The following is a 27394-nucleotide window of genomic DNA, read 5'->3' as shown; positions in this document are numbered from 1 at the left end:
GTATTAATTTACAAATGTTTTTTTCAATTAATTCTTTAGATTTAATTGTTCAGAATAGACAACAAACCTATTTAAATTATGCTTTAACTCATAGAAACAGTTTACCAAAGTTATTATTTAATACCAATTAATTTAATTCTTAACACAAATGATTACAAGTAAACTTGTTTTTCGTTTTATACTAGTTTATCTTGAGTTAGGGCTAAGATAAAATGGCTTTAATTTCTCAAGAATCTTAGAAAATTTAAAAAAATACAATCCTATACAGTTACTAACTATTACTCTTACTCAAAAATGAATATAAAAATGTAAAAGTAATTGTTAGCATATGATATATTTTTCTTGTTATATCTTTACATCTACTGCATGTTATAGACATTTTAAATTTAGTAAATAAAAATTTAATCAAATAAATAGTAATTTTATTAACTTTAAATAAAATGATGATTTATTAAAATCAAGAGTTTTATTATTGTAAAAATTTTTTATTAAATATCTTTTGCAAATATACTTAATATTCAATTAAATTTTTATTAGCAAGTAAGTAGCTATTTAGCTTTGCTAGCTAGCTACAAATAATTTAATAGAATTTCGAATCATTTTTGTTGAAGTGAAATATATAAGTTTAGAATATAAATAAAAGCTTTTATATATAAAATTTATGAAATTTTCATTCAATAGTCCAAGAATTATCTTTTTCATAGTTCTAGAAAGCAAGACTAGCATGTATAGGACCACACAAAGGACATTCTTTACAAATCAAATCATCAAGTTATTTATTAAATTATTTTAATTTAACTATGTCACTTTCATAGTTAATCACATATTTATAGATTTAATCTTCTTTTGAATTATTTGTTTGATTGAAAGAACGATACACTTAAGTGTAGAATTCTATGCATTTTTTTACTTGATTAGGATCATACGATCTGACATTTCTACGAAGCATAGCTATTCTCTCTGTAAGAGAAATTATTTCCTATATTTCTTCAGCAGTATAAAGCTACTTAGATTAAATGTATTAGATAGCACATTTTTTGTGGACATGATGATCACAAGGGAATGTAATAAAGTCATTATTTAATAAAAATTCAGAGCATATGTAGCATGTTGATTTCTCGCTTATTCTCATGTATTTCCCGTTTTGCTTACTAAGCTCTCCTTTCAATTCCTCCAATTTCTCATTTTTATAGTTAATTTCATTTTTTAACCCAACAATATCCTCCTAATAGCTCCTCACACTTTCTTCTATCTTACCCTTAAACAAAGATAGAGGCATATTATTATCAAAGTAAGGTATTAGGTCTTCAATTTTAATATAAGCACATTATTCCATTACATTCTTCGTTAAATTTAATCAAAAAATATTTAATGATAAAACTTAAATTTACAAAAATAACATAGAAAATAATTAAATTTCAACCTAGAAAATCATGAATATAATAAACATTTTTTAATTAAAAAAAATGAAAAATTTATGAATGAATTGAAAAATAAATTACAAATATTTTTTCAATCTTTTATGGACCATTTTATTCTGTCTTCATCATGTGTTCTATTATCTTAAATAAATTTATGAATCTAACAATTTGGTTTGAAATTAAATCTAAAAATACTTTCATCCATGTTTTCTGGGATTCATAAATAACTATTTGCTCAGATAACTAAGCATATTCAATAGCTACATCGATCATGTTATTTTCAATCGCTATTTGAACAGCTTCTTCAAACAATTTTTTCATTCTTTAGATTAATAAAAATGAGTTAAAAATAAGGAGACTCCTCAAATATAAAACTCATTAAAATAATTATATTTTCTATTTACGCTAAAAGAGATATTGTTGCTCTTACAAAATTGTGAGCCTTTGCTAGATTGAAAGCAAAATTCATATCGAAATATTCTCTCTGTTGCTTTCCATTCAAAATCTTCTTTTCTGTTTCTATCATGTATTCAGTAAACAAATTTTTATCTTTGTGCTCTGATAAATAAAAAATGTAGATATTATGGACAATTTATTCACGAAGCTTTCTTTCGTTGATGCAATATTTTATAAATTAAAATCCCTCTTCAAATTAAGGAGTTTCTTTTTCAATTTCCATCAAACTCCTCATGATACGAGAAGGTTCAAATTTTTAAATACTGTTTTTTAAAAGATCAATAAATTATTTTGTTTCCTTTTTCATCAAAATATCGCTGTATTTGTAAGCAAACTCAGTACAATTTGGCATATTTCTCATCACTTAAATTGCCTAACAAATAAAATTATTTTTTTCATCAATTTAAAATTTTAAATAATAAATTTTTGTTGTATTTTATTGATAAAAATAAATAAAAAAAATTAAATATTAATTACTTCAGAGTATCTTTCAGAGTGAATGTAATTACCGATTACCATTTAGTAATTTTCCTTTTACAGGGCATAGTTTAAGCATAGCTCTAACTAGCCATATGAACTCATCAATTCATAAATAAGATCTTCAATCAAATATTTTTGATACTTATCCATAAATCTCTTTAAAACTTCATAACTTTCTTTCATATCTAAGATTAAACTGTCTTTTGAAATCTCGTTTGGAGCTGGGATCTTATTTTTAGCTCCATAAACTCTTTGATTTAGAATTGTTACTTTGTGGATATAAAAATCAGCTAGCCAATTAGTAAGTACTCTAATCTAAAATTCTTAGAGAACTCTTTCATTTTTTAATAAAAACAGTTGAATATACTCTGCTAATCCTTCTTGTACTCTAATATCAATTCCCTATATAATTTAATAAATTAAATAATTTTCATCCTAAAATCTTTTTTTTTTTAATTTACTTAAAATTTCACAAAGACTTCTTCAAACCCTAAACTACTTTCCAAATAAATACGTGCTGCGTCTTTGTATTTTTATTAATCAAATAACTAATTTCCATATTAAAGACTTATAGTAGGTATAAACTCACTCTCTGTCTTTCTACATAATTAGTAAGCTTTTTCATAGTTTTTTAGCTCCAAATAAATTCTCCAAGACTGCTCAAATTCGTTTTTAATAAAAAGTCTAACAATCTTACTCTCTCCATATATCCAATAGCATTTATTCTCCCTTTTAATTTTATTTATTTAGGATTAACATATATTATCTTAATAAAGAAAAAATAAATAATCTAATACATATCGTTAACCATTCCATAAATTTTGCCAAGCTTAGTTAAATTTTCATGAAATACAACCTATTGTGTAATCTGTGAAAGTACAGAAACAGAGTCACTATGTAGAATAATGTAATGATAAAGTGTAATTCCAACTCCTAAAGGCATATCTTTGACCTTCAGTTCTGCTTTATGATCACTTGTTTATATTTCTTTTCCATAATTAAAATAATTAACTGTTCTAAAGAAGTTATCATCGATTTCTTCCACTCCTTCCTTTTCGGGAAATTTATAATACTGCAAATAATTTCCATTAGTATAAATGTATGAGCGACATCTTCTCCTCAACTTAGAATCGTATTCATAACACAAATCTGTAAAAGAAAGATGACTTGCTGGAGTTGGCATTGTATAAAGCATACTTTATACATTGTCATATTCTTTAAAAAGCTAATCAAACGTCAGAAGTCTTAAATTTAAAAAATAAAAATATTTAATCATCTTTAAAAAAAAGTTTTATTATTTTTTACTCTTTTGCTGATTTACAAAAAAAATATATTTGCGAATTGGTTGATGCTAAAACAATAGTTTGAACTTCTCCTTTCCTAGCTCCAAATTTATTATGAAGTATTTTTATATCTGTGATAAATTTTGGTTTCTCATCGTGAATTGATATAAGCAACTGAGGAACTGTCTCATAGAATTGACCATCTTTTTCATTATACTCTAGTTTGCACTAATAAATCGAATTATTTTCACTACCAAACAAAAAAGTTTTGTCATCTAACCTGTTTATTTGTTTATAAATATAGATAAATAAATCGATGCATCTATTTTTTTATTGCCTTTGTTCTAATAAGGAGATTTAAGTAAAATAAGAATTTCTGATCGGTTTGCTTTTCCAAAAAACCAACCAAAATTTAGTATTAATTAATGAAAAAAAATCTTTAAATACAGTGTTTTGTATGCCTATCTATCATCAAACATAACACTTTTTAGAATTATTCTCTTCAGCTTCGGTAAAGGCTTAACTTATGATGAGTTATGATTCAAATAGTAGGTATAACCTGTATTATTAGTAATAATACAATGTTATCCTACTCTATCCATGTAAACTCTATCTATAATTCTTCGCTTTTACCTTTCTACTTCTTTATCATTTTAATATTTTTTAAATCTTTTAAATGGAATGATTTTTCCTCCTATCTTTCCACCTACATTTGCTAACTTTCCTCCTAATGATAAGCCAGACACTTTTTCAGGCAACGACATCGATTCATACGTGTCATATCCACTATATTAAATATTTAATAATTTCGTTAAACTTCTTGGAAAATTCACATTTTTATTTAAATTTGGACGATATTCATCTGAATTTAAAGATAAATTATTTTCTAAATTTTTCTGTTGAAATTTATTTACTTTTCGAATTTCCATCTTATCACCATGTTATTTTCAGTAATTGCAACAGCAGATTTTTATGATATTGCTAAATGCTTTATTTTTTGCTAAGGCAGAGAGATATATAAATTTTTAACTTCTATAGGAGAGCTATAGTCAACTTATTTTTCTTAAAATCCAACTATTTCTTCTTCTCTTTGTTTAGGGTCGCCCCATTAAAGTGATTCCTATATTTCACTTTCTTCTTATATAGATGTAGATACTCCGCTATTATAGTATTGCTATTTATTTGATTTACTATTTTCAGAATTTGCTATGCCAGCATTATTTCTATTACGCTGATAGCCTTAAACTGCCACTTCTTTGAACGACATCTCTACGCAATATTTAACCTTAAATTCTATAACTAAAATCTAATACCAATTAAATTTTTACTCTTACAACTTTATACAAAAAAGATATTAAAAATATAAATAAATAATTAAAAAATATTTGCAAAGTCAAATTGCAAACTGGATATATTTTTATTTAATTAATAAGCATATAAATTGTCATCTATCTAAAATTTGTTATCAATTAAAAATAAATTAAATAAGATATAAAGATCTCTTGTTATTCTAGTCAGAAATATTTTAAAATACCAAAAATTATTTATTTAAACAAAATTTGAATTCTATTACAATTAAATATGAAGATTAAACAAACACAAATTTTTTAAATAAATTAAATAAAAAATATTTTAAATACTATGAAAAGTATAAAGCAAATTTAATCTAATAAAATTCTAATAACAAACAGCTTTTTTTGCTAAACGAAAAACAGTGCAAAAATTTTATATTTTTAATAATTTGTTAAATTTGAAAAATTCAAACAAACAAACAAACAAACAAACAAAAATTGCATTTAGCAAATTAATATAAAAAATGTCTTCAAATCAAATTTAGCAAGATAGATAAGTTGAGCACTCTCATATGCAAAGCTAATATTAAAGAAGCAACTAAGTTCCCACCCATTCTTAGGTAGTTTAAAATAATGTTGGAAGTTCTTAGGATGAATATTCATTTGAACTGGAAATTAATTAACCAGATAATGGCCCATAAAGATAAGTTCCACATTTCAAAATGAAATAAACAAGTAATTATTTAGCAATTAGTAATGATTTTAAATTAAAGTAATATTTTTATACATAAATTATAGAAACTCCACCAGCCTATATAGCACATTAAAAATAAAAAGATAATAATATTCCAAATATGATGAAGGATATGAAAAAATACTTGTAATTTATTAATAACACAGATTGGATGTTCTAAAATGATTAAAATCCTGTTGAGAATTATTTTAAGAATTGAGAATTTATTTAATATATTTAGCAAATAAAATAAACTAACTAACTAAATATAATATATTTTAATGAATTAATTTAATTTACAGTTATAAAATACTAAAATTTAAATATATAGCAAAAAAACATACCACATAAATAAATACTATGCTTTCTCTCAACTGAAATGTCTTTTCATATAAGACTATTTTTTTTAAATGGAATTTACCAAATTGTCTGAAAATATCTAAGACTAATAATCTATAATTAATTGACTATTTTTTACAATATATATATTTTTGATTAAATAATTATTAATAATATAAAATAAAAAAAATCTATTTCTAAATAAATATTAAATATTTCAAAAAGTTAATATTTTTTGTTGAGAAATACATTTTTTGATTGAAGAGATATTTAGTATTATGTAATTATATATTGTATAAAGAAAAGTAAGAATGTGTTTCTTTTGATTTATGGATCTCATCTGTGTAGTATCTATCTATCATATAATAATCATTTTAAGAGTGAACTCATTATTTATTATATTGATTTATATTCTTATTTTTCTTAGTTATTTTTAAATTAATTTATATGAAAATAAAATTTTACTTTATTATTATTTTGTTAGCACATGTAACATCTTTTTTCAAAATTGCAAAATAAATAAACAAAAATAATCTGTTAATGATTGTATGACATTTAAATACTAGCATATTTATTTTTTTTAATTTTTAGGATGTTGATTATTCCGTTTAACTCCATTATTTTCTTAAAGAAAAAATACTGAATTAATAGATATTGAGGTAATAATTTTATAAGTTAATGATGACTTAATATCTTTTTATTTATAAAGCTAATATTAAATAACTTACCAATGAAAACCTTTAATTTAATTAAGAAAGAAAATAAATTAACTTAATAAAAATAATAATTAAAATGTATAGTTATATTAAATATATAAATTATAAAAAAATATGATTTGTCCTTTACTTTATAAAAATAACTTGATTTTTATAATTAATAAATAAATAGGAGTCAAAAAGAGATTCTATTTTATAAGTAAAATTTTATGTTGGTTTGATAATTAATAGATATATTAAATAATGTAAAGATGTATATATGTGTAAAAAATGAATGATTGTATATATGTATGCATAGTTGCATGTAATTAGGTTTGAATATAAATTTTTAATGAGCTGAATCAATCAAGCAAGAAAGCAATCAAACGCCACTTAGTTAAATATTTTAACTCTAATTGAAATATGAAATAAGATAAGTTCCTTTAAAACTACACATAATTATAATAACATATTTGATTTTAATTAATTTTACAGCTAGCCTTGAAAAAAGCTAAAAAATATAAGAAAAATTGATAGGTGTTGCATTGTTTGAAATAATAAAAAGAAAACAAAATCTGGTAAATCAAGCTAATAGTAAGTAAATTAACATACAAAATTAGTAGGGATTGTTTTAAAATTAAGCTCTCCAGTTTGTATGATTAACAAAGGTGTCGAGAGTACTAAAAGCTCTATCTAAGGTATACATTCTTACATACATTTATGAATTCATTGCTTCCTATTTTCATTCAATAAGCTTTTTTCCATCTCCCTTTTTTTAACAAATATGATAAATCATTCAATCAAACATAAAATATTAAGTTACTTTATAAGTAATACACTTGGTTTACTTACTTTACACTAAGATGAATTATAATGGTCGAAGAAATAATTTTGAATGAAGTGCTCTCATAAAATATTTTTTATCCAAATTGTTTGATTGCAAATATAGATATTTCAAAATGTTGGCTTTAAAGAAAAAATATATTTTTTTTTAATAGAATCAGGTATTTACTCGACAACTCCAGCTAGTCAATAGGCAAAATATCAAAAGCAATAGCACCCATTTTATCAAGCAAATTAGTAGTATTAAATGAATAATAGCAATTATAAGCTAGGAAATAGTAGCAATAATTATAATAGTATTATAAGTACAGCTTCAAAAGCGAGTACTTAGTAAATAGCAGGAGTCAATTTACAAGCAAAAGGATATCTCAGTTCTATTGCTTAGTAAGATGTTAACAGTAGAAATTTCATTCATAATAATAGAAAATTGGTTATGAATAGCGGAAGTCAACAGTATTCTGCTAGCACATAAGCGACAATCAATACCATGAACGGGGGAGGTTATTTCCCAACTCAAATAAACACTGAAGCAAATGGATTTCTTTCTTCTCCTCTTATAAATAATGATATCATTAACAATAATATTCCTTTACAATATTAGTCAAATAAAAATTCTCAAATTTTAAGGATGGGGGAAAATATGGAATATTTGTTAGGTAAAGGATACTTGAGGGATGCTTGTGACTCGTTTTTAGATTATGTTTATTAAGTGCAAGACCTTCACTTTGATTAGCTTCTCAGCGATGAATTCTGTGAAGGAAGCGAAGAATTATAACTTAAGGAATCTGCTTTACTTTACAAACTATCTACAAAGTTTAGTAGCTACTTGCTACAAACTTCCTCCTAAAGCACTCATTCAAACACGATTATTAATTAAGAAAATATTAACTAAGCTCAAATCGATATTGATAACTCCTTTGTGATTCTGTAATTTATCTAAAAAGTAATTTAAAGCGCCTAAAATAAGCACGAAGAGACGCTTATTTTGAAATGGAAAGCAAATTATTACTCTAATTTGGCTGTATACTACATAAGGAGACACGAATATATGCTTTCGATTAACTACTTTAACTTAAGTTTATAAATGTTACAGTGTTTATAGACAATCCTCTAACAAAAAATTTAATAGAACAACCCTAATTTTAACACCTCTTAAGCAGTAGATCAAATTAATGGTGAAATAAATGGTAACAAACAATAAAATTTTAATAACTAGCACTTCACTTCAAGTGATAATTTAGAAATAGAAGAAGACTTACAATTAGAAAATCAATTAAAGCAGCCATAATAATAGACTTCAAGGGTTACTTAGTAATCTAATATTTATACTGAGTTACATTAAGATCTACCTTAAAATCTCATCAATGAGATAAATAATCAAGTTACTTAAAAAAGCATAGTTTTAAATAACTTAGCAGTCTTGTATGGGATAATGGAAGACTTGGATAAAGCAGAAGAGTTGCTAATTCAAAGTGTTTATTCAATGGAAAGCGAAGTTTTCTAGCAAATAAGAAATATTTCAACTCAATACCTTCGTAAAGATAAATAATTTCTTGAAAAGCTTCCAGTTTTAATTTATGGATATATATTTTATGAGGGAGTTAGAAAGAAAAAGCTAATTAGAAACGAGTAGCCTATCTTACAGACTAATGACCCATTCCAATACGCACCAAATACATTTTTGAAAAACGCATACTCTCTCAGCAAGAAGTATTTTGGTGAGGATAATGCTTTCACTCACAAAATAGATTTCTTTAGGAAGAGATATTCGCTTCACAATCAGTACTCTGACGTTTTGGCAGAAACTTTTCCATACGAAGTAGACTTCCAAAAATTAAAGGGAGCTTAAATGTATTTTTAGTAATAATAATCAGAATAAATCTATGCAAATTATATACTTGGCCAAGATCCTGCCAAATTCAACACAACTTTTACCACAAATTAACTATTTTCTAATGGAGCATGCAGCTCTATAAAAAAATAAAGGACTGAATCTATTCAGAAAAGATACAGTGATATATTCGAAGATATACCAGAAGATAAAAATATTTAAGTAATTTTTCATTATTATTTTTTAATTTTATTGAAGGCAAATAAATTAACCAGACTAAACATAAAAATTAAATTAATTAATTAATTAAACATGAAATTTATTTAATAATCGAAAATTTTTTTATATTATTAAAATTCACAAACTTACTAACAAACTTTTAAATTTAATTTTAGTAAAATGAAGAGAAAAATTAAGATTAAAGGAAAGGAAGAAATAGATCGTTGCATTCTCTTGTTTAGAATAAATAAAACTCAAGTTTATAAAATAGAAATCTGGGAATGCCACAGAATTTAAATTCTTTTTTAATCCAATAATCTATTTGGACAAACAGGGCAAAACCAGTTAGATCTTAACATCAGTTTAGGATATAAACTTAAGGGATTGATTTCAATTAAAGAACAAGAAACTCAAATCCTAGAAATTTTATGGTTTCTCCAAATAAAGAAAGCAATGGAGGATCTATTGATTTGCAACAAGATATAAGAATAATCTAAAAATCACTTGCTTAAATTGAAAATTAGCTAAATACCATTAAACATTCAAATGGAAGTATTTCTAATATTGGAGAGAATTAAGACTTAAGCAAATATAAAAAGTAAAGTAAAAGTTAGTCTCATCAAAATAATACTGAATAATCAAGCATATAAAGGGAATAAAAAGTTAAAACAAAAGAGGAGGAAAAGCTTGAAAGCAACTAGATTCAAGATAATGAAATTAATACTAATGATTACATAGTTCACGGTGGGGTGAGCAAAATTCACTAGAAAGCATTTGCACAATCAAATTAAACTAACAGTGTAAGAGATGACCGAAGTAATTCTAACGGTTCTATCAAACCATCACAATTCAAAAAGGAATCTAGCAAATAATAAGAAAAGTTGCAAAAATAAAATATTCCAGATTATAAAGAAATTTAAAAATAACAACCCTAAATCCAAAAAAATTAAATTTAAGAATAAGTAAAGAAACCAAATTTACAAACTACTCCCAAAATTCAAGAACAAACTAAGGAAAAAATTGCAGTGCCTCAAGAAAGCGTATAAAATAAAATATAAAGTGAAAATTCATCTGTAACTTTTGGTGGTAGCTTTTCATAAAGCTAGGCCCTGATTCAAAGTTAAAAATAGAAAATAACTTAAAAAGACGAAAAAAACTTTACTCAGTATTCTTAAAAGAAACCAATTGCTTAAAATGACAAAGATCAAAAACCTTAGTAAATTTTAACAAGCAATTCTTAAAAAAGCTTAATTAATTTAATGAGTAATACTAGTATTGCCAACAATTATAGTGAAGTCAATATTTAAAAGAAATCTACTGTTGACGATAGATAAGAAGCACCTAAAATTGCTTCAATTCTTCAGTAACAGCAAAACTATTAAATTTCTAAAATTACAGAAACTATAGTAAAAAATTTGTAGGTAGATTAAGTTTTTGTTTTGAAAAAACGCATTCATATAAAAGATACTGGTGATAACTATATAGTTAAATGCGGTGTACTATATAATAAGCAAGAAAAAGTGTATAAAATATCAATATCAAGTTAGATTGGATAAAGCAGTAATGCGCCTAAGGTAGAAGAAATAGAGTTGTCAATATTAACTAATTTACTTTGCTTTGTTTCATTCTAAGATGTCCTGCCTTCTACTATGAATTTAGATTCCATTAACAGCTTATATGATGTATGCAAATACTTTATTCTGCCGTTTGTTGGGCTTTAGAGTAAGTAGCCTGAGAGGATGTATAACTCGATAGGATCTCAAGCTTAGTAAAATAATTTCATGAACGATCTCGAAAATAAGGTCATTATGGTCAATCCAAGAGCTCATGGAATTCTATCGGAATATTATAAAACTATGTTCCTTGATTAAAATGTATTGATTTAATTTAATTATATTGAAGGATTTTAATTTAGAGTTGTGATTTGTGACAAAGAAACAAATAAAAAAAATATTCGCATTGATGTCGAATATGATGAGGGATCTTTTAATGCTTTATATACAACAACCGATAAAGATGAATACCATGCTTAAAAACTAAAAGATTTCTTTGATTGCACTTTGGAAAGTGAAACTTCTTAGTAAGGAGTGGAACTTGTTCATCGTGATATAGAGCTAGAAGGGTTATAAAGTGTCATGAAACGAAAATAAACTACGCTAACAGAGGAGTACTTTACATAGAGTGTGAAGATACAAAATTATAACAATTTTTTCACCCATTTTAGCAATATTGTGATTGAGTTTGAGCGAATTATTAAAACGTTTTCAACTCATAAAAGTCTAGAAAGTCTCTGCAAAGATGTATCTAGCTTTAGAGTGAGAGTTTATTAAGGATTAAAGAAATCAATGACTATAATTACAACTGACTCCTAAAATAAATTTTATCCTCCTACAACTTCTCTGGCTTCTTCAAGTAATGAAAAAAATATAGGTGTGCGCTGTCTTCTGTTTAATAATTTTGAAAGTTACGGTGCGAAAGGAATAAAACTTAAAGAAAAAGGAGAATACACCTTATCAGTTAAAGAAATGTAAAAAATATACGGACTTAATTATAACAATCTTTTAAATGAGTAAAAACTTATTCTATTTACTCTTTGCTCGTATAACTTCAACCTAAGAGTGATAGAAAAAATATCTGATTCTATGCAAAAACAACAATCAAATGTAGAAGAAAACAGCATAATAAGAGTTTAGACAGTGTGTGGTGGTGAAACTACCTTCTTGATTTAGGGTCTAGACAACTACTAGTATCCAATGACTTTTGAAGTGTTTGGATCGAAAGATATATTTTTAGGAGTTAAGATAACCCTTTACTGTCCGATAACTTGCGAGGAGTAGGGAATCTTCTTAACAACCAACTAAAACTCTTGGCTATTCTAAAATGAGATTCTTAAAAAGAAATTACATCATTTTGCGGTTGACAGCTTACCACTCTCAAACTATTTCATAACTCACATATTTAAAAAAATTGCTGTCCCTGTATTATACTCAAACCTCTATATAGAAAATACTAACCTTTCATTGTAAAGATAAGGTTCATAATCTCCAATCTACTACTCAGGTGCATCTTCTCCATTTGCTAAATACAGCTCAGATCAAAAATATAGCAAAAATCCACCAAAGCTTTTAGGAACAAAAGGACTTATTACTGATAATTGTACAATCCTTCGTCTAGAAACCATATTAGATCCAAACAATGTTATAAATCATTTTTTACCTTAAAAATCAAAGTGATTTATTTAGATTTTACAAAAAAAAACAAACAAACAAATAAATGAATGAATAATTAAATAAAATAAAATAAAAAAATAATAATCAACCAAACAACCAACCAATATGATTCAATTAATTGCTAAAAATAATTACTAACAAAATTATACTACAATTTCCATAATCTATTTATTAAATCCTCAATAAATTAACTAATTATCTATCTGTCTTTTTACCAAAAAATCAATTCTTATATTTTGTTAAAATTACATTTAATCAGATGAGAAAAATATGTACATCGAAAGATAACTAACCAACTAAATAAATAAATAACTAACTAAATATTCGCTCAGAAAAACCCTTCAATTTTTCCGACTTAAATGCATTTATTCAGCAAAAGTCTTTTAATAAATTAGAATTGTATATATACATTATTACTTTTCTTATTTGTCTCTAGTAAATACCTTTATTCATATATTTAATTATTTATTACTTTATTTATACTTTTTGAAGAAATAAATGGATAAATATATAAATTAAATTATCTTTCTCAAACGTATGTATACAAAGTGAGTTTTAATTAACTATTCATATTATCAAATATGATTTACATTAATTATTTTTATTATTAATTAATAAATGGTTATTTTCGATTAGAGTTACTATCAAATATTTTTTTAAATTTGTGAGTTATTTTTTAAATTTTAGATTAATTTTTATAAAATTATTTATTTTTTTGGATTGATTATTGGAAGTTAGAAGTTACTATTTAATATATTATTTTAAGAAATAAATCAAAATAAATATAAAACTAATTTTTTTATTAATTCGTTAATAAACAAGTTGTAAAGTGTTTATATATCATTTTTGGTTACATGGTTTTATTATAATTTTTTAGGAATTAGTTTACGTTTGTATAAAAGAAAAATTGAAAATGTTTTAGTAAAAATATTGAAAAATGTATCTATTATTAGATATGTAATGGAAACCATTCTAATTACAAATAAATGTCTTCAAAACAAATTATAAAGCTAATATAAAATTTTTTAGGTCTTGGTCATAAATTAAAGTAAATTTTTTTCTTAGAATGGAAATTACTTAAAAATATGTTACTTTAATTGAAATCCTTTTAGTATAAAATTAGTTTGACCTCTTTTAATATTTGTAAGGTAATCAATATTTTAATAATTTTTAGCTTTTAATTAATTCTGGTAAATTTTGGCATAACTTTGTAAATTTTAATCTAATAGAAAAAAAAAAGAAGCAAAATCACTCTCATTACAATTTAATTAATTAAATTATAATTTGATTTTTGCTGAATTTTAATGATTGATAAAATTCCTCACTATTTTGCATAGGGTTTATATTATAAATTTTCATTTTAAATTTATATAATCATTTTTGTAATAATTTAATTAATAAATCTGAAATAAAAACTGAATTAAAATGAAATAAAAAATATCTGATATTGCTAAACATACCCCTCTTACTAAAATCACATTTGCTCTTCTCGGAACTAACACTTTATTAGGCTGGAGCGCTGTTTTAACATCTTTTGATTACTTTAGTGACAAATTCCCTTAAGATGAGTTTCCTGATGTTGCATTTTACTTTCCAATCCCATTGAAAATAGGAACTTTTATTTGGACTTTTGCAATGGCCTTTTTGATGAAGCATATATCTTTAAAATTTAGAATATGTGGATTCATTGCTATTTAAGGAGTTTTAATGATGCTCTTACCTATAATTGCAAATTATATGTAGACCAATTTAGGTTACGCTTTAATGATAACTATTTGCTTTCTAGTCGGATCAACTGCATGTATTGTTCAAAATTCAAACCTCGCTCTTGTCTCAAATTTTGATAAGCTAAGCTTGAGTAAATAAACATTTTTCAAAATTAAAATTTCTTTTATATTTAAATTTACCTTTTTATTAATAGAACTATATTGGGTATTTACTTCTATAACTCAATTGATTATGAATCTATGCAGAGCTATCATTCTTGTAATTTTTGGTGACAATTAGGAAGGTATTAATACAGGAATATTTGTTTATTATGCAGTTGCTGATCTTGTGATGATAATAACTATAATTTCAGTTATAAAATTCCTAAAAACATCATTTTATCTGGATATGCTTGAAATAAATAAATTACAATTATAAAACGAAAGCGAAAACACTGATGATGAAAACCAAGTATAATAATAAGAATCGATTTCTAATCTATCTTCTAGCTAAATTTAACATCAAGCTGAGTAGTCTTTGCTCTAAAAATAAAATAAAATTTAAATGGCTAAAAATTGTTTCATGAAAGTGAAATTCATTTGTTTTTCAATTTTATTGACTTACATTATTTAATACATGCTTTTCCCAGGAGTGGCTGTTTTCTAAAAATAATATCATATGATTCATTCTAAAGCTTGGGCTACGTAAATAAATATTTTTATTCAAATAACCTTTCTAATAATAAATTTATTAAATTAGTTTGAGCATGCAAATAGTTTACAGTGTTGGAGACTTAGTTGGAAAGTATCTGAGTACATTTAATTTTTATAATACTACCGCTCTCTATGCGATATCCTTAAGCAGATTATTCTTATTCTTTACATTTTTAATGATTGCTCATGATTATGAATCTTCCTTCTTTTAGAATGACATATTTGCCTTCATTAATATATTTAGCTTAAGTTTTACTAATGGATTTGTTACAGGAGGGTTTATGACAATTGGTCCTCAAAGAGGTTCTAATAACTAAGAAAGAAGCTTAATATCAATAATCTAAACTTTCTTCTTGACATTTGGAATTTCTGTAGGCACATTTTTAGCTCTTACACTAAAATTTTGACCAAAATATAATAATCAACGAAATAAATAAAATATATTAAAAATAAATAACAATCTTATTCATCAAATAAATTAATATTATTCTAAAAAATTATCAAATATTAATAAAAATAAATATTTTAATAATAAATTTAACAGATTTGTATAAATTCATTTAAAATATATATTAAAAAATATTACTTACTGGTTTAATAATTAAAAATTTTATTTTTTTTTTCAATCTTAAATTTCATTGAAACATGTACTATTTTTATTATTTTAAGTAAAATTATCTTTTTATTTAACTAAAAATTGATTTATTAACGATTCAAAGATAATTTGTTCAAAATAGTTTATTTTAGCATTTAACAAATCTTTTATTACTGCAAAGCAATTATTATAAAATCATTCAATTTTCTCGAAAATTTTTATTCAAACAAAATATAAGTATGAAATCAAATAAAAAAAGTGATTTAATTTGGTATAAATTAATAAGGATTTAGAATAAATTCTAGTTATTTTTTTTGAGAAACTATTTTAAGATAAAAATTAAATTTTAAATATTTATTCTTAAGCTTACTAAAATATTTTAGATTTAATAATTATCTTAACGAAAGACTAAATTTTACTTAATTTTTAAAAAATTTCAATTTAATAAATTGGAAAATAAGTAAAAATAATTTGGAATAAAGAGTTAATGTGAAATAAATACTTGAAAATGAAATAAATTATAAATATTAACAATTAAAATGGCAAATTATAAAAAAATTTGGAATAAAGAAGTAATGTGAAATTCTTTAAAATGAAACAATTTATAAATAAGTAAAAATTATTTGAATTAATGAAGAAATGTGAAATTTGTGGAGATGAATAAATAGTTTATAAATATTATCAATTTAAAAATGATATAAAAATTGCTTCATTCATTATTACTGACTGAAATACACAAAATAAAAATAAAAAAGTTCAATTTTGTAGAGTTCTACAGTTGAAATGTTAAAACTTTTGAGGTACAATATTTTAATTGTTTCCAAAGAGTGGTTTCCTTTAGACATGAGGATTATTATTATTACTTGGGTGCTTTTACTAAGAATTTTACATTTATTAGCTTGGTAGAGAAACGCATGCGCTTAATTAATTTGACTCAAATTCATTTTCATTACACTTTTTTGTAAATAATTCAGGTTTACTTTGTTCAAGTCTACTGTAGGATCTATTCAATAGTTGGTTATTTTGGATATTCTTTAAAGGATTTTTAGTTGGATTTTTTGTAAAAGAGTCGTTTTAAGAGGTTTAATGGGTGCTGCTAGCATAGTTATTGACTGACTAGTTCCAATTACTATTAATGCTTGTTTGGTGAAAACTTTATTAGCTTCTTTAAGGGTTGAGCTAAATCCTACTCAATTATGCTTAGCTTTGGTTATGCAATGGAGGGCGGTAATTACTTTAAGGTCCATTCAGTCCTTAATTTTGATAAACGGGTATTTTATTTTTACAAAATTTATCTAATTAAAAATTAAAGTTGTTAAAATTTATGGGCTCACAAGACTCTAATTCTTTTTTGCATTTTGATATCCTAAGAAGAGGAGTCTGCTTTATTAAACTCTTTCTAATTGATTCCTCATCTTATATTGCTTCCAATCTTGGAGAGAAAGCATTTCTAAGCAAAGGTGAAACCATTTTTCTCACACACTGAGGACAAATATTTTCATATTATTCATTTTGAGATAAATCTGAGTACTTTTTTTAAGTCATTAAGACAGATTAATCCTTTTTCTTACTTATTTGCGTTGTGTCATTGTCTTTAAATTAATTTGTTTCATCTGGATCTTCACATGCTTTAGAAAAAGACTTTTAGCTATTTTTAGTAAAAACCTTTATGTCTTAGCACTCTGTTTTGCATCTTGAATGCTAGTTTATTTAAATAAAATTTTTTTATTATTTAAAAATATATCTAAAAATTTGAAACCTTTTAAGAAATTGATTGATAGTTGTAATTCTATTTTTGATAGGAACCATTTTCTTAATTTCCCAACAAGGATATTTAATTGTTATCTTTGCTTTAAATATCCTCTTATCTATTTTTTAAAGTGTATTAAGAGATCTATGCTGTCACATTTAAGTTTGTATCTTAGCTATCTAATATTTTATTAAACCTAAAAAAATAATATAAAATGAACAAATTCAATAAGAAATTTACTTTTATTTTGAATCATTTAACTACCAGTTCGATTAATTTTAGCTTATTTGTTATTGTAGCTCCTTTAATTACCAGTTCATCTGTTAACAATCTGTTTTTTTAGAAAGGTCTGTATTCTATATGCTTTAATCACCGAGGACTTTTTTTAAAATAATGCTGTGAGAAAAGCTTTCACCTTCAATAATTGGAATAGAACTAATTTCTTGAAGCTAAAAAAGCTTACTGTTTTCAGTATTTCCCCATCCGATTTGTTAGATGTACTAAATAGAAGGTCTTAAATCTCCATCGATTAAGAGCATATTAGAGAGTATATTTACAATTCTTTAAGAATATCCAAGCTTTTTTATCATTTCTAGTCTTGATTTGAGCAATTCTTCATTAATTTGAATATTCTTTTAAACATCTTAGCTAGAAGTGAGAGTGGTAGCTTCTAGAAAAACTAATCCTAAGCTAAATACATCGTTTCTGCTTTCAAGAACATACTCTTAGTTGTCCATTTAATAGCATTTGCAGAGTTCAGGTGTTAAATAACCACCACTTTAAACAACTTACTGAAGGTTCTTATGAAATAATTTAAAAAAATTTTATTTATCCAAAACTAATAAGAAAAATTCTTATCAAAAAATTGACTTCACTAATTTATTAATTTCTTAGTAGAACTTTTTAAAATTTTGTTAACAAAATTTATTATCAAAAATTAAAAGTAGAGGTAAAGTTAATCTAAGTAAAAATACTTTAAAAAAATGATTTGATGTAGCAAATTGGTCAAGTAGTTTAACTTCTCCAGTTAAATCGCATGCTATAGAGCTAGGCCTAATATCACCATGAACAAGATGATGCTCGTGCAAGACACACAGAGCCTAAACAGCGCTTTCAAGAGTATTTAATATTTCTTCCTCTGACCAATAAATTTTTTATTTTATCCTGTTATTTATTTCATTATCAAATCGAAGTGCTATATCCTCATAAATGATACTGATATTACTCAAAAACTAATTGTTGTTCTCGAATTTATACTAAGAAATTTAGCAATTTATGATTTTTTGTAACTATGAGCAATTTTTTATGGAAGTCCTCCTCTCAATCAGCTATTTTTAATCATCATAGTGTATATGACTGATAATATTTTTATAGATGGCTTACTCCTTAGTTTTCTTGTGCTCAAGTTGATAGCCGCCATTAATTGACCCTGTAATTACGTATTGTTCAAGAATGTTTTATGACATAGACAATATAATTCTAACTCTTAATAAACTTATTCTTTTATTTATCAATAAATATTCTACTAGTACTTTACAAAAATTAACTGTTGAAAATTCTTTTCTAAATTTAATTAATTTTAATTATAATTTTATGTTAATCTTATTATAAAACAGTAAAACTTGATATATTATATTTACCTTTTAGTTAAATCAAATATCTTTTTTGCAATTATATTAAAACAAGAAAAATAATATTTTAATATATCTAAATAAAATTTAATAAAAAACATCAATTAGTAAGTACCATATGAACTCTTTAATAAATATGACTAGAAGTGTGCATCAATTAAAATAATTTTTTATTTTAAAAATTGGATTGGGTATTTTTTTATTATTTTAAGTACCCTTAATATAAAAAATTTACAATGTCTTTCTTGTTAATTTAAATATTAATAAACCAAAATATATTATTAATTTATTTTATTTATCTAAATTGATTAGTAATATTTCCATTTAATGATTAAATATAAATGCGGTGGAATAAAGAAAAAGTTTGTTTGGATTAAAATATGAAAAATAGTATAACTATACATAGTAATTTATATATGACTTGTTGATTTATTTTTTTATTTAGTTAGTTAGTTAGATAGTTAGAAAACTGAAAAATTTTATAGGTAATAAACTTTATACAATTTTATAGTATTTGTTTGATTTAATTTGTAGAATAAATATTCATTTTACAGCTTAGAGTATGTCTCCTGATTAGAAAGCTTGCTTAAGGTTTTGATCTTTTGTTATTATGTCCATAGGTATCATATTGAGCATACCTTTGGTTCTCCATATCTTGTGGCTGAGTTATTGTAAATAAGGTAACCACACTCCTAGGAATACAATAATGACAAAAGCAACAAACACACCAAACTTTATCTCTTCAATGCTGTTTTAGTTATTGATATATGTTTGTATTGCTGACAACAGTTATTAATTTAAAAATTCTATCATTGGTGCCATATAGAATTGCATTTGTTCTAGTACAACATAATCATTCAAAGCAAACTCTTTTTGCTTAAAGCTTAATGATTTGTCTGCTGCATTTTCGTAGTTAGTTATAAATGTTCTTATTCCTATTTGATATTTCAAAATTATTACTAAATTTAAATATTAGTTAGCTTTCATTTATTTACCTTCAATGTATGATGTTATTGAGACTTTCAGACCTCTTTGAAGCATTTTAGAGTTGACATTTGCACAATCAGTTGTTGTTAAAGTAGGAGTTTAGGGGAAAATAGTGCAGAAGTTGTTATAATTAGCAGTTTAAAAGGTGCTAAAGTAAGAAGAAAATTCTGATGGATAAGATTATAAACTGCTAGTATTAATTTCATTTTCTATTGTGTATGACCTATTAATAAAAACAGTTAAGTTATCTTCTCCATCCTACAACTAAATTTAGTCTGTAGTTATTTGCTCTACCATATAAACAAGCGCATACCTGTATTAAAAGATGAATCATGAAAAAAGAAACTATCAAAATGAATTTACTTTATGATTGAATTTCTTTGAGATACTTAGCTTAAGTGATGGAGTACTTGTCTCATGTTTTGCAAGAATGTCAATTCTAAAACAAAGCTGACAACGAAATAAGTTATAAATAGCAATGAAAATATTAAAAATTAGAAGATGACTTTCTTTCTATTGTTATCTTTTGAATTCATCAACTTCTAGCTTCTTTGATTATCTGCATCTTCTTCTTCTTGACTTTTTCCTTTTTTATTTGCATCGTTTTTATTCGCTGCTGCACCTTTAAGCTTAATTTATTTTACATTCTATTATTTATGAAATTTTACAAATAAAAAAATTTTACATTTGAGTTTTATGCTGTCTAAGGGTTTGTCTTTAAATTATTATTTATTTTAGAATTTCTCAAATCACTTCCTCCAGCTAAAGGTACTTAAAGCTAGTTCTGAGGATTGGATCTAATATCACTATTATTTTTCTATTTATTATCCTCATAATCTATATCTTTGCTATCTTTCACTTCATCATTCTCGTTAGCTTCACCATCTATTTCTAAATCGTTTTGATTGCCTTTTGGACTGTCATTTTATTTACTCTATTCATTTTTAAAATATTAAATAAAATTTGGTTAAAGATTCAAAAGTTTTACTTGATCAACTTCTTCTTCTTGGTAGTTTTATTCACCTTGAAGCATCTTCTTTTCATCAATAAATTGAGCAGAGTAAGCCTCACATCTACTGACTAACTCTTTTATTTCTGCAATTGGAATCATACCAAACAGAGAAAGCACACGAGTGTTAGTCTTATGAACTTTAAACACATAAGGAATCAATATTACTAAAGACAGCAGAAGAAAAACTATGCCAAGGATCATAATTATTTTGAATGAGTTTTCAAAATTATCATTTTCATTGTAATAATATGTAAATATTTCTTATGATTCAAATTCAGTTCCCTTTCTCAAAACAAACAAACCATTTTAAATGACATAGAAGAAATTTTTAATAGTAGAATCGACATAACTTTAAATTATAATGAATTTATAATATAATTTAAGTTTAGAAAAATTAATTTACCCTTAACTGGAAGCACTCGGAAGGAAAGAGCTTAGAGTGGAATTAGCCAAGGAAGAGGAGGATGTGATATACTGAATCATAGCATCAGTCAGTAAGTTTTGGTAGGTTTTAATATCATTTAGTTGTTATTGCTAGAACTTTACATCATAAAGGGCGGTAGTTAGTTTATTGTATGTCGAAGAATCTAAATTAATCACATTCTTCATATTTTAGAATTAGTTTGTTTATAGCAGATTAACATTTGTTGATAGCTATTTATTATTGATAATTTTTATGATATAAAATTTATTTCTTGAATAAAATATAATATAATATTACAGTGCTCTAGTCATTTACAAAGGCCTAATTTTATGTAGTAGGTGATACAGGTAATCTAATTTAACTAAATAAAAAATAATAAATAAATTTTATTTTATTTTTTAGATTAAATTTATTTGTATTTATTTCATAAAATGTGTTTGTTTAAAATATTTAGTTCATCAAAGTCTATTTTATAAACTTCGTATTTATTTTGATATTTTAAATACTCTTAAACTCTTTTTAAGTTTAATCAACGAAATGATTTAGATTTACTTAACAAAAATTAGAATAACATAAAAAATTTATTTTAATTTGCATTGTAAATATAAATATCTAAAATTAATTAAAGCTATTAAATTACTTTGCAAGATTATAAACTCTTCTAGAATAGAAATTAACATCAGCCATGATATCTGTTCTTTAGTAAGAAGTAAAAATAGAATTAAAACCAGTTGATATTTCATTTCCTTAGCTCAGCTTAAAAGAAAGCTCGACTCCACTAAGAACTAAGATGACAATAATTAAACTAATAACTGTTTTCTTAAGAATACTAATACTTTTTGGTACCTATTTTATTTAGTTGATTAATTAATTTTATTGTTTTTGATCAAATTAATTTTACTGTTTTTTCTGAGATAAGTGATTTAAAATCTTTCAATTATCTAACTTCTTCGTTAACAGAAGAACTTGATATGTTAGAGTCTCTATCTGAAGCATTAAATTCCTCATCTCTATCGTTATGTTATTGCTAAATTTACTATTATTAAGTCCATTATTATTTCATCATTTAAGTTTTTTCAATTTCCTTCATTTATTACTGCTCTATTGCTGAGCCTTAATACCCTTCTTGATTAATTTTACTTCTTCCTTCATCAGTTTCATCTACTTCAACAAATTTAACTACATTGACCTTATTTAATAAATATTTTTAGAATTTAAAAAGCTATTCCTGTCACTGTACAAGATAAAAATTACTTTTCTATCTTCAAATGTTTACTCTTCAATAAGGTTCATTCTAACCCTTGTCCTTTTAAATTTTGTTTTTTTGGCCTTTGTTTCTTAGCCTTCATCCATTAACCCAACTGTTTAACCTATACCTGAGGTTGCATCTTGATATTCTTCATCTTCAGAGTCTTCTTCGTCTAACAAAAAGTTTTATTAAACAGTCGTAGTGTCAATAGTTACAATCAATCCTGCTGGACTTTTAAGGTCCTCATAGAATTCAGGATTCAATAAATCTGGACAAATAGTGTCTATAAATTAAAAATAATTGAAAATTTAGAAATTTTTTTAGTTTTAAGTTAGTCTATTTACCGACTGTAAATTCGATATTATTTGTACTATTTCCGTACATAAGTGAAGAAGGTATTCCTAGAGAATTATAGCAAGACTAAGTAATACCTTACATAACATAAGAGTCATTATCAGTCCTATAAATCATATAATGAACTTTCTCATCCTATTCATTGTTACTAGTTTTTAAAATTGAATTAGCTGCTTCAATATCTTTAAGAAACCCTACTATCTGTATACCTTCTGATAAATTTGGTAGTACTTTTATCATCAAAGTACATGGAACTAAAAATGAATCCTATTTATATTTCATAATTCTTAATCTAAAAACTTTAAATATGTTTATTTACTTTGTTTAAGCACATTACTGTTCTTTCTATTCCAATAACTTTACCTTCAGATGTTTCAAGATAATGTTCCATGAATTTATCATGCAAATCAGCATATACTTTTGGCATTATTCTTGAAATATTTTATTCTATAACATCAGCCTTACTCCATCCTAAAATTCTTTTTTAGATATAAATGATTAATTAATTTATATTATTTTATTTTTGTCATGAAAAAAGAAGTTCGAAATTTAATTATCCAACCTTGTAAGCTCATTGTTGAGATTTGTGACGGTACCTATTTATCCATAATTTCCTGAAACAGTGAGAATTGCAGTATTTGAGTTTTCTCCGTATTTAAGTCTGTCTTAATCAACAAATTGTTTATTAACACTTTAAGAATTTTTAGCATATTTCACATTATCCAATATTTTTTCTCCTTCAATATCATCGTTTACAATATCTTTTAAAAAGTAACCATATATTTCTAGGCATTTAATGTGATTGCTGTAAATGTCTCTCAATCTTTAAAATTGGTCTTTTACCTTTTTGAATTTTAACAATCAATTGATCAACAACAATTAACGAGCGATTAATTAATTGATCAACAAAGAAGAGTTAATGATTAATCGATCAGCAAAAATGATCAATAATTAATTAATTCATGAACTAAAATGAATCAATGAATTATGATAAATTGATGGTAATGACAAATAAATAAATTAGTGGTTAATTGATGATTTATTAGTTTAGATTTACTTATTCAACAGTGGACGTTATTTTAGATCCCATATTTTCTATTTTTTGAATTTCAGGATTCTCTTCTAATAGTTCTTTCCAAAAATCTAGATGGAGTTAGACACTTTTGTCAATTATTTCTTAGAATTCAATAAACTATTTAAATAAAATAAGTGTTAATTATTTTAAATATCTTTTTATTAAATATTTTACTCTCTTCTAAAAAAGCACGATTTTATTCACATCAACATTCCTAGTGTCTCCAGTTTTTTCATCGCTGTCCTTAATTTCATCTTCAATTAAATTTGCAAATCTATTTGTAAGAAAAATTTTTTTTATACCAAAAAGCATTTGATGATTATTAAATAAACCTGAATATCGAGAACTCTTCTTGAATGTTTGGCTTATGCTCTCTTGCAATCATGAGTTCAAATAAGGCTTTAAATTTATTTTTGAGTTTTTCGTGCTAAATGAAAGCATGGAGTAAGTGAAGTCTTGAAGATTTAACAAACTTTTCGAGTGAGTCTTCAAGGATAGATCTCACAAACATATACCATTTTTTAGATAAAAGCTAGGATTCTTCGTCCTTTGTTTCATCGTGTAGCAGTTATCTGCAATAGCAAGTATCCTTAGGGCACGTTTTACTGTGGTATTTAAGGATACCTTCAAGCTTAATACGACTTTCAGCATGTTCTCTGCTTTCGATCAAATCAATCAAAACGTTGACATAAACTTCTACATCATCATCTTTTTTAAAGTCTTTGATTGATAACTATATGAAGTAGGACTTTCTGTGATGAACTATGTTCCTATAAACATTCCAAAACATGGGAAAACCTAAAAACATTTAAGACTCATGATTAAATTAAAATAAATACAATTAAAGCAGTATTACAAATCAAAACATAAAGTAGACCAATATTATCGATAGTTCCCTAGTCTAAAAAGGTAGTCACTAAAGCACAGAATGCCACCCAAAAAATGAGAGATTCGCAAAATATAACAAAAGATTGTATTTTCTATGATTTTATAAAAAGTAAATAATATTTTTTTTTAGAAAAGTTTATTTTTATTTTTATTACCTTATTATAGTAAGGAGCAGTTTTATATCTCATAAATAGCATAAACAAAAACAATACATTGAGGACTACAATAAATTACTAAATAAACTTTCCACCATAGTCTATAGTCACATAGAAAGGAAGCAAAACTTTCATTCCTATATTATATTAGTTAAATAAATAGGGTTAATTAAATATATTTTGAATTGATCATAAAGTACCAAGTTTTATTAAAGGCATTAGAGTTTAAGGAGAAGCGAATGGAATCACTGAAGAAGGATTCATGTCAATAAACATAAAAGTGAAAACTAAGCAAAGAAATATGAATATTAACATTCCTATAATAGCGATTGTAAGATGAAGAAAGTATAAGCCTGAATAGCAATTCATATTTTACGTGTAAGGCGAATCTACACTACATATCAGTGTTGCTAGAAAGGAGTTAAAAAAAGGGAGAGGAATTATTGTAGTTACCAAAAGACCATAGGTAGCTAAGATTTTAATTCCGTAACTCAAGAATGTTGAGTTCTTTTTTTAGTTTGTTACAATTTTATTAGTTGCGATGATCATCAAGATGATTACAATGATATTAATTGAGAAGCAAATATACAAAATTGCAAGAAATGTTGTAGCTTAAGAACCCTTCAAAAGATAATTAAATTGAAAATATTAGATTAGTTGCTGATAGTAGCTCAGGAAATTAGTGTTCCATATGTATTTATTTAGCAGAGGGTGAATTGCATAATAGTTAAGTTACAAAGTTTCAATTAATATCAAAAGATTATATATCAGAGGACTTCCAACCTGTTTATTTATTTATAATTTCAAAAATGTGTTAATTTGAATCGTTTATTTATTATTTTTTTGCATGGTACTATAAAAACCAGCCCTGCAAACTATTCTATTGAGTTGAAAAATTGCTAAAAATGAAAATGATAAATTAATGGAATCAGGTAAAATCAAATTATAGTTTAAATTTCGATAAGATCTTTTTTTAAAATTCGGTTGCCATTGAGTCTAAAATTTTAACTAACTATCAAATAAATAATCTACTTGACTTTGTAAAACTTCATGAATTAAAGAGTGAAGCCACAGCTTTAGCTTTTATTCAATTGTCTCCCAAAGTGATTCCTCTTATTGGTTTTATTTTTTGTTGCCGCTGAACATCCTATTTGTTAAATCAAAAAACTTATTTATCTTCTTCTACCAATTATTTTATTATTAGCTAATATTAAATGCTGCTGCAATTAAAATATATTGGCTAAACTTTTAAATATAAAATGAAACTTCTATCCTAAAAACTCTTTATAAACGCTTTACTTTCTATTTGGTCAAGCTCCTCAGCAAATATTTAGATAAATCTATTTTATTTATCAATTTTTTCTGTATAATAATTTTTTACTATTTATTTGCTTTGACTTTGATTCTCTACTTGTATAAACCAACGAAAATTTTATTGAAAATTGAGTTGCTTGTTATTTAAATTATTTGTTTGTTGCTATAATAGGTAAAAAATAAATAATACATCTTCTTTAAATAAAAATTTCAATCCATACATAATCTACCATTTAATTTATATAATCTAATTATTTTACTAAATTTAACTATTAAAAGCATATTTCTTTTTCATATTATTATGCTAGTTATAGAACACAAACAATAAAAAAATAAACAAACAACAAATATATGAGTTTATTTAACGTCTTTACATCAAGCTAAAAAAAGTTTTTTGAAAAAGAATTAATTGTTCTAAGAATTTCCTTGATTAAGATTAAAACTAACTTACACTAAAATATAAAATTTTAATCTAGACATTTAGTTAGAATTTATTACACATATAAAAAAATAAAAATATTATCAAATATTTATCAAAGTGTATTTGAAATATTTAATTATTAAATTGATCTAGGAAAAATAACAATTTTATGTTTTACTAAATATATTTTTTTTTAATTATTTGCATTTGACAGATTTTTTTTGTAAAATTATTGATTTAAATAAATTTATTGAGCCAATCAATAATTTAAGCATGAACATAATTTAATTTAAATAT

General features: G+C 24.4%; 6 protein-coding genes across 6 annotated transcripts; 3 read left to right on the top strand and 3 right to left on the bottom strand. All coding sequences in view use genetic code 6, as the record gives it.

The window, feature by feature from the left end:
- Positions 1–670: 670 nt before the first annotated feature.
- Positions 671–4907, bottom strand: TTHERM_00463740 (vacuolar sorting protein; the record flags this gene model as incomplete). The annotated part of the gene is made up of 10 exons (XM_001018871.3): positions 671–1342; positions 1503–1562; positions 1617–1743; positions 1826–2250; positions 2355–2759; positions 2819–3086; positions 3155–3601; positions 3663–3920; positions 4088–4426; positions 4555–4907. The coding sequence occupies 10 exons, from the start codon at positions 4905–4907 to the stop codon at positions 671–673; spliced, it is 3354 nt and encodes a 1117-aa protein (XP_001018871.3).
- A 498-nt stretch (positions 4908–5405) lies between these two features.
- TTHERM_00463730 (hypothetical protein) lies at positions 5406–5885 on the top strand (the record flags this gene model as incomplete). Its single annotated transcript, XM_001018870.4, has 2 exons — positions 5406–5667; positions 5731–5885. The coding sequence occupies exons 1-2, from the start codon at positions 5457–5459 to the stop codon at positions 5883–5885; spliced, it is 366 nt and encodes a 121-aa protein (XP_001018870.3). The 5' UTR covers positions 5406–5456.
- Positions 5886–7354: 1469 nt separating this feature from the next.
- On the top strand, positions 7355–12825 carry TTHERM_00463720 (hypothetical protein; the record flags this gene model as incomplete). The annotated part of the gene is made up of 3 exons (XM_001018869.2): positions 7355–7397; positions 7698–9595; positions 9769–12825. 3 exons carry the CDS (start codon positions 7355–7357, stop codon positions 12823–12825), a joined length of 4998 nt encoding a protein of 1665 aa, XP_001018869.2.
- A 1422-nt stretch (positions 12826–14247) lies between these two features.
- TTHERM_00463710 (equilibrative nucleoside transporter family protein) lies at positions 14248–15649 on the top strand (the record flags this gene model as incomplete). The annotated part of the gene is made up of 3 exons (XM_001018868.1): positions 14248–14680; positions 14744–15233; positions 15289–15649. The coding sequence occupies 3 exons, from the start codon at positions 14248–14250 to the stop codon at positions 15647–15649; spliced, it is 1284 nt and encodes a 427-aa protein (XP_001018868.1).
- Positions 15650–16593: 944 nt separating this feature from the next.
- TTHERM_00463700 (kinase domain protein) lies at positions 16594–19053 on the bottom strand (the record flags this gene model as incomplete). The annotated part of the gene is made up of 4 exons (XM_001018867.2): positions 16594–17538; positions 17597–17783; positions 17852–18387; positions 18562–19053. 4 exons carry the CDS (start codon positions 19051–19053, stop codon positions 16594–16596), a joined length of 2160 nt encoding a protein of 719 aa, XP_001018867.2.
- Positions 19054–19761: 708 nt separating this feature from the next.
- Positions 19762–26508, bottom strand: TTHERM_00463690 (PAS domain S-box protein; the record flags this gene model as incomplete). Its single annotated transcript, XM_001018866.2, has 20 exons — positions 19762–20153; positions 20214–20518; positions 20569–20834; positions 20891–21139; positions 21194–21566; positions 21621–21871; positions 21939–22002; positions 22282–22487; positions 22543–22830; positions 22896–23173; positions 23235–23511; positions 23564–23723; positions 23807–24087; positions 24302–24436; positions 24494–24593; positions 24652–25117; positions 25176–25299; positions 25363–25499; positions 25563–26145; positions 26395–26508. 20 exons carry the CDS (start codon positions 26506–26508, stop codon positions 19762–19764), a joined length of 5049 nt encoding a protein of 1682 aa, XP_001018866.2.
- Between the last annotated feature and the right edge of the window lie 886 nt (positions 26509–27394).

This window comes from Tetrahymena thermophila, assembly GCF_000189635.1.
Source record: "Tetrahymena thermophila SB210 genomic scaffold scf_8254593, whole genome shotgun sequence".
NCBI lineage: Eukaryota > Ciliophora > Oligohymenophorea > Hymenostomatida > Tetrahymenidae > Tetrahymena > Tetrahymena thermophila.
Note: the sequence above shows the minus strand (reverse complement) of the source record. Positions and strands in the feature narration are given on the sequence as shown.